General features: G+C 36.7%; 2 protein-coding genes across 2 annotated transcripts in view; one reads left to right on the top strand and one right to left on the bottom strand.

Moving 5' to 3' along the window:
• Positions 1-2,455, top strand: part of HELRODRAFT_179174 (hypothetical protein) — a gene marked incomplete at both ends in the record, with an annotated part of 2,548 nt that extends 93 nt beyond the window's left edge. Inside the window, 3 exons of the mRNA XM_009028011.1 lie at positions 299-422; positions 1,322-1,434; positions 2,273-2,455. Coding sequence (XP_009026259.1) covers positions 299-422; positions 1,322-1,434; positions 2,273-2,455 — 420 coding nt within the window. The remainder of the gene's footprint in view (positions 1-298; positions 423-1,321; positions 1,435-2,272) is intronic.
• Positions 2,456-4,849: 2,394 nt separating this feature from the next.
• Positions 4,850-5,239, bottom strand: HELRODRAFT_179175 (hypothetical protein; the record flags this gene model as incomplete). Its single annotated transcript, XM_009028012.1, has 1 exon — positions 4,850-5,239. One exon carries the CDS (start codon positions 5,237-5,239, stop codon positions 4,850-4,852), a length of 390 nt encoding a protein of 129 aa, XP_009026260.1.
• Positions 5,240-8,421: the final 3,182 nt, after the last annotated feature.

Here is an 8,421-nt window from a genome sequence, read left to right on the forward strand (position 1 = left end):
TCACCACCATCATCATCACCATCATCACCATCATCATGCAACAACATCATCATCACCACCACCATAAACATCCTCACCATCATCATCGACATCACCATCATTATTATCGTCGTCATCATCATCATCATCAACAGTCCAATAATAAAAATTTTAATATTAAAATATTATTTTTATAAATGATACTTTTACTGCTTCTATTATTATCGTTACTACTACTACTAATAATAACAATAACAACAACAATAATAATACTAATAATAATTATAATAACAATAACAATACAAATAATAACAACAAGGTGTTGATGAAGGACATCGTGACCCCGGTGGCACTGGAGGAGGTCAGGGGGGTCATCAGGAGGTGCCTCGAGAACGCTGCCCTCGTCAACTACACCAAGATCACTGAGACCATGAAACTCGAAGGTGTGCGTGTGTGTGTTTGCATGTGTGTGTGTATCAGTGCGTGTGTGCGCGCGTGTGTGTGTATGCGTGCGTGTGTGCGTGCGTGTGTGTGTGTCTCATTAGCATAAATTATTATCTAATTAAAAAATTATTAAGTTATCTATATGAATTAAGATAAAATAAAAATTATTACCTCATTATTAGCATTACTACCTCATCAGCATAAATCAGGGGTGGGGGCAAACTTTTTGCCGTGAGGGCCGCATTGAGAACTATTTTACCTTTGAAGGGCCGCACATGTACTTAAATAGCAAATTTTTTCGACCCGGGGGAGAACTTTTTAGGATTTGTGGTTTCATTTTTTGGTCCTAATGTCTGGCTGACGATCGAGCCGTAGTTTGCATAAATTAATCTCTGGTTAACATGCATCGTTGATTTCATAATTTTTACAGCGATTCTCTTGAGTTGACTTCAGAAACAAAAGCTGCATACTGCAATCTCATTAGCATATTTATCATCTCATTAGCATAACTTATAATTTCATTAGCATAACTTATAATCTCATAAGCATAACTTATAATCTCATTAGCATAACTTATAATCCCATTAGCAGAACTTATAATCTCATTGGCATAACTTATAATCTCATAGCATAACTCATAATCTCATTAGCATAACTTATAATCTCATTGGCATAACTTATAATCTCATTAGCATAAATAATTATCTCTATTCACCAGCATGAATTATAATCTCACTAATATAACTTTGTTAATCCGCATAAACTGGATCTCATTGAGATGCATAAATTCATGTACGTACATGGGTTTGTGCAAGGTCAATATATGACATTATTATTATTATTACCATTAATTCAGTAGTATAAATTATCATCTCATTAGCATAAATTATGTTAATAGATTCGATGATGACGTGCGATGACGCTGATTGTAAGAAGAAGCTGGAGAGCCTGATGAGGCTGGCAGAGATGTGCATCGAGGTGCTGCAGCAGAAGGAGGAGTACCATGCTGAGGTGGTGGTGGTGGTGGTGGTGATGGTGATGGGGATGATGGTGGTTATGATGGTGGTGGTGGTGGTGAAAAAAATAATTATAACAATAATATAATAGAAAACAACAACACTAACAAATAATAATAAGCATAAAAATGATGACAATGGTGGTCTTGATGATGATGATGATGATGTGACGTCATTCATACATGCATGCATTCATGCATGCATGTTTACCTGCCTGCAGAGACGCACACATACACACAACGAGACTCAGACATACACAAACACAGACGCACACACACACACAGACACAAAAATACTCGTGAATGGCTTTTTGCAATCTCTGTAGGACAAAAATGTGAAAGGCATTGCATTATTAGATTCTCAAGACGTTACGATAGTTATGATGGTGGTGACTACGGTGATGATGACGTCATGAGGATGAGGATGAATGATGATAATGATTATGATGATGACGATGGCGCCTCACCAGCCACCACAAACACACCACAAACACTCCGACACAACTCGACCACCACAAACACTCCGCAAATAATTTTTTGCTACACAACGTTTGCACCATTTTGTAAACATGTCTCCATCAAACACCACAAAAATTTCCCCTCTACACACTGCACCTTCCTATCACACACAACACCTCCCACCACACACCACACCTCCCACCACACACCACACCTCCCACCACACACCCCACCACACACCTCTCACCACATACCACACCTCCCACCACACACCCCACCACACACCACACCTCCCACCACACACCACACCTCCCACCACACACCACCCACCACACACCACAACTCTCACCACACCCCACAACGCATCACCAACAGGCATTCGCTTGGTTCAGTGACCTGATGGTAGAACACTCTGAAATTTTCTGGTCCCTATTCGCTGTAGACATGGACTCGATCCTGGAGATGCAACATCCGGATTCATGGGACAGCTTCCCGCTCTTCCAGATGCTCAATGACTACTTGCACAGCCACGGTCAGTCAGTCAGTCAGTCGCACTGATGATGGTGATGATGATGCTGCTGTTCCTAATAATAATAATAATGATAATAATAATGATGATGATGATGATGATGATAATAATAATAATAATAATAATAATGATAATAATGATAATAATAATGATAATAATAATGTGAACTCTTTTATTTTCCAAAGACAGAGCATAAGTAAAATCAAAATATTGACAATAAAATAAAATTGAATATAGTTAAATATACAGTTAGATGAATAAAATAAAATAAAATAAAGATAAAGTGTTAGAGTAATACGGATAGTCATCATTGCTCGTCATCTTATGAAAATAAGTAAGTACCATGATGATAAATAGTATAAAAAACTTCACTCATTGTTTCTATCACAGTACAGAGCATATGATGACGAAATTACACTGTTAATCAAGCTAAATCTAAAATAATCGGTCCATGTTATATCAATTAAAGACATATTAAAAGGATTGTAAAAGCCAATTAGCGATATTTCAAAGGTATTAATTAAAATATTGCAATGCTTAAAGTCATCAATAATATTATCTTTCAAATTACCAATATATTTATTCATTTTAAATTGTTTTGATTTTATGAAGTTATTTTCATGGCAGACAGTCAGTTCAAGTATCTCGATCTTGTCTTTGTTGCGGACAGCAATGTCAGAACGGAATGATCTGAACAAGTCTGTTATTGGTCGTATCTTTTCCCCTTTCAAATTTGAGATAACCACGGAGTTATAGACGTAACATCTCGGCGTGCCGTTTCAACGATTTTATGTTGAGGCCACCAGTTTTATACGGCAGCGAGCTAACTTCGGCGATGCAACTGCTTATGGGCAGTGATAGCCATTCTCTTACTGTTTCTGTCACAAGGCGGTCCAGTGTGTTTTCTATCCAGGTTAGCGAAATATTGTAGGTACGTAGTTCAAATGAGATTTGAGTAGGGACAAAACGCCTAAGAATTTCCAGCTTCCATTGAACAGTTATATCCAGTCCACCAATTTTCCTCAGCATAACCTTGAGCTTATTGTGCAGTTTGTCTTTCTCTCTGGTATCTTTGCCCTCAAAATCGTACATTATTCCTAAGTACGTAAAACCTTCGTTAATATTCACCCGGGGAATTATTTCATCATCTATTGTCAATTGAGGCAAAAACTGCTCATACTTTCCGTCCAGCTTTCTCATCCCAAATGTACAGCATTTGTCAGTTCTCAGCTTCATACCTGTCCATTTGCACCATGCTTGGCTGAGATTGATCAATCTCTGGGCTCTCTCGGAACTGTTAGCAATGATTGCCGAATCGTCGGCAAACTGAAACCAGCCTCTGGATTTTAGATTGGCTGTTGGTCCCCATATGTATCCGCATTTTCATCTTTGCCGTTTGACTTCTAGCATTTTCATTAGAGGATTGAAACAGAGGTTAAAAATCAATGGTGAGCCTGGGTCACTTTGTAGGACCCCCTTTTTACTTGAATTGGGGAGGTTAATTTGTTGCACGCCGATACAGTTATCGAGTAATCGGCGTATATTGATCTAAATAGATTGCTGGCCTGGTTTGGGATGTGGTGATAACTTAGGATAGATGAAATTAGATCATGGCTAACCTCGCCAAATGCATTTCTTAAATCTAGGAGGGTAACAATGATTGTCCTCTGATGTCTCTTGGCGTCCTTTAGAAGGTGAGATAGTAGTTGCGTGTGTTCAGCTACACCGCCAACTTTGGGGTAGAAGCCTTTTTGGATGTTTTTATTAATGAAGTTGTTTGAATCTAAATATTTGTATATTCTATTGTTTACAAATGTTGAGAAAATTTTATAGAATACTGGTTGAAGTATTATTGGCCTGAAATTCGCTGGGTCGTTGGCGTTTCTCTTTTTGTAGATCAGTATGGTCAACCCTTTTCTCCAGCATGTAGGGATCGACGACCTTCTCCAACACTCAACCAGTAATAGATGAAGGATTGTGCGAAGTATGGGACATTTTTTGAGAATTATTATTGACATTTGATCTAGAGGACAAGGAGATGCTTTCGACTTGCATTTCTTGATTATTGAGAATATTTCATTGTACGTAGGAGGATTGGTATTGCAGGCAATTGAAGGGATCGTTAGAGGTTCGATCCAATTTGGAAGGCGATATTTATTGTGAAATGGGTCTTTTAAAATTTTGTTGAAAAATTTGTTGGCTTCTTCGACGCTAAACAGTGGTGACAGAGCGGTTGTCGGATTTAGTAATTTTTCACACGTTGCCCAGAATTTTTGTTTTAATTGGCTTGTGATATTGACTGTTTTTTCAGCTTTTATCGCTTTTGCTGATGATATTTTTGATCTAATATGTTTGCTCAGCGTGCTAATTTGGACGTTAAAATTGTGGCTGTTACGGCATAGCAGCTTTAATTGTTTCAATTCTTACCTTAGTTTGTTGATTGGTTTATCGAGTGATGTTATTGAGCTTGATTTTTGATTAAGAGTGCCGTAATTTGATGCGAAATAATTGTATATTAGTGTTTGTAGAGTGGTAGTGAAGTTATTGATGTCAGTAATGTTTGGCAGTGTTGCTATTTGAGAGTGGAAGTATGCATTGGCTTCAAGCCAATGAGTTGTTGTTTTGGGTAGTTTTATCCCTGGGAGTGGTGTATTGTTCGTGATGTTGTTTGCCGGTGGCGATGATGTTGGCGGCGGTGGAGATTCTTTCTGTTGCATCAGAGATGACGTCAATTTGGAATCCGCTTCTGGATCATTTGGAGATTTTCTCAAATTTTGCAAGTCCTTGAATGTTTTGCACGATCGTTGGTGCATTCGCAAACCTTTTCTCCCTTTACATCGTCTACCACAGCAACAAGTTGTTAAATTGTTATCAGTACCAACGGCAATATTATTATTTAAATTATCGGCCAGTAAATTTGGAGAAATTATGATATTGTCACCTGTTTGTAAACGTGCATTATTGTAATTGTTACTGTTTGCAGTAGATTTTGTACAACGCCAGGAGTGGCTTCCGAGTTTAACAAAATCTCTAAAGCAATATGGGCATTTTGCAACTTAATTATTAAAATTAAGTTAAAAATTATAATTAAATTTAATAGATATTTAGAATTAGGAAAAATTAATATCATTTTATTCGTCATAATTTTTCGCAATTTTTATACCTATTTTTTTATACTTTAAAACGATATAAAACTCGATTAATGTAACTAAAATAGTGAGCTAGTAAAAGTATTCTCGTATTTCGCAATACAATAATAATAATAATAATAGATGATGATGCCTTTCATAATAAAAATAACAATGATAGATGATGATGATGGTGCTGTTCATAATAATGGGAACATCATTTTATTTTCATCATAAATCACATTTTCAAAAAATTTGTCAATGAATTAAAATTTAATAAAAGTAAAACTGTTTTAAAATTAAGAATTAAAATATTCTACGAAGCTCGACATCCTAAAGAAGAATGCATACAACAAGAAAGGATTAGTTCTAAATGATGCATTCAATTAGTATTTCTGTCACAATAAATGGCATACGATGACGATATTGCAGAGTACATGAGACTATTGTTAAATTGGTCAGACCAAGTTAAGTCGATTAATGTCAAATTGAAGTACTTAAAAAAGCCTAGTGGCGAAATTTCGAAAGTGTTCATTAATATTTTTAAATATTTAAAATCGTCAAGTAAATTATCGTGCAAATTAGAATATTTAGATATTTTATATTGTTTGGAATTAAAAAAGTTCGATTCGTGGCAGACCGTTAGTTTCAATATTTCGATTGTGTTGCCGCAGAGCAATGCGATGGTAGTGAGCGGATATCTTTGCAGTTCGTGTCAGCAAATATTGAAACCTCTGGTCCCGCACACGATTTTAGTGTTTCTACGATTATATTCAAAATGTTGTCGTGGCGTGTAGTGTATCTATTCAGTGCCACCATCGAGTTGCAGTTGGACAGAACATGCTTGTTGGTTTGCCTTTCATTGCAGAGCAGACAAAGGGCAGTTGACGATTTCCCCCATCTAATCAGATTAGCATTCGTGGGGAGCTGTTGGATGAGACTTTTTCTGACGAATTTAAATAGGGTCTCTGGTAGACTTTCAGTGAACTTTGACCAGTAAGCAATTCTAGTCGTGAAAATGTGGTTTTTTTATCGATTTCAGAAGCGTCCCTTGGCAGCGGAGCGACAGCAAATGTTTTAGTTCTGCATTTTCTTGTTGAGTCATTAGCGCTTTGAGTGTCGGTTTGATATCCTTTGTGTCCGGTAGCAAGTTGTCAATCTTTGTGTAGCTATTGTGCGACTCACTCCATAAACACTTTAGTTCATCTTTGCCGTTTGACTTCAGATAGTTTCGGAGTTTCAATCTTAACGATTCGGCAAAGTTTTTGAGTGATCTAACGTTTAGACCTCCTGATTTACTGGGGAGCGACAAGCTTTCTGATAGGCAGCTGCTAATTGGCAATGACAACCATGCTCTAACCGTATCGGTAACCAGTAGATCCAGGTACGTTTCAATCCAGGTTAGCAAAACGTTGTAGGCGCGAAACTCAAATGCAAACTGTGATGGAAGGTAGTATCTTAATATTTTCAATTTTAGTTGTACTGTTGTCTTTAATTCAGTGACAGTTGCTAGTATTGTCTTCAGTTTGTTGATCATTTGGCTTTTGGCCTCTGTGTTGCTTCCTTCGTGATCGTACAATTTACCAAGATATACGAAGTGGCCTCTAATGACAACTTGAGGGATATGTTTGTCATTAATGGACGGCACCGGAGAGAACTGTTCGTAAACACCGTTTCGTTTTCTCATCCCAAATGAGGAACACTTGTCAATCTTCAAAGTCATTCCAGTCGCTGTGCACCATGCCTGATTCAAGTTAATTAATTTTTGTGCACTTTCTGTGCTGTTAGCAAAAATCGCCGTGTCATGCTCTTGTTTTCAAATTATCTGTGGGACCCCAAATGTATCCACATTGTTGGAATTCAGCTTTTTCAACTACTTTCATTAGGGGATTGAAGCAGAGGTTAAAGAGCAGTGACGACACGGGATCTTCTTGGAGCACACCTCGATTGACTGGAATGGGGGATGTTAGTTGGTCGGCTCCGGATACCGTTATTGAATATTTAGTGTATATGTCTTTAATTAGTCTGCTTATGTGAGATGGAATGTGATGATAGTCCAGAGTTGATAAGATGAGACTGGGACTGACCTTACAAAATGCGTTTCAAAGGTCTAGTAGGGAAACAGTTATTGTTCTTTGGTGTTTTCTCGCATCGTTGAGAAGGTGAGTGAGAAAGTTGATGAAAGATGAAAATATTTTGTGTAGTGTAGGTTGAGGTTGCATAATAATAATAATAATAATAATAGTAATAATAATATTACAATAAAATATTTTTTTTTGGCCACAAAATTTGATAAAATCAAGGGCACGGGATGGCTGTGAGGAGTCTTTGAGACTTATCGAGCTCAGCCACCTTTTCAAAATATGATGTATAATTTTCAGTTTCATACACACACACACACACACACCACACACACACACACACACACACACACACATACACAACAAAAATAATAACAACAAACATTAAGGACAACAACAAATACAACAATAATAATAACAACAAACAATAATAATAACAACACACAGTAAGAACAACAACAAACATAACAACAATAATAACAACAAACAGTAAGAACAACAACAAACAGTAAGAACAACAACAAACACAACAACAATAATAACAACAAACAGTAAGAACAACAACAAACAGTAAGAACAACAACAAACACAACAATAATAATAACAACAAACAGTAAGAACAACAACAAACAGTAAGAACAACACCAAACACAACAATAATAATAACAACAAACAGTAAGAACAACAACAAACAGTAAGAACAACAACAAACACAACAATAATAATAACAACAAACAATAATAATAACAACAACAAACAGTAAGAACAACAACAAACACAACAACA

The sequence above is a fragment of the Helobdella robusta genome, assembly GCF_000326865.2.
Source record: "Helobdella robusta unplaced genomic scaffold HELROscaffold_52, whole genome shotgun sequence".
NCBI lineage: Eukaryota > Metazoa > Annelida > Clitellata > Rhynchobdellida > Glossiphoniidae > Helobdella > Helobdella robusta.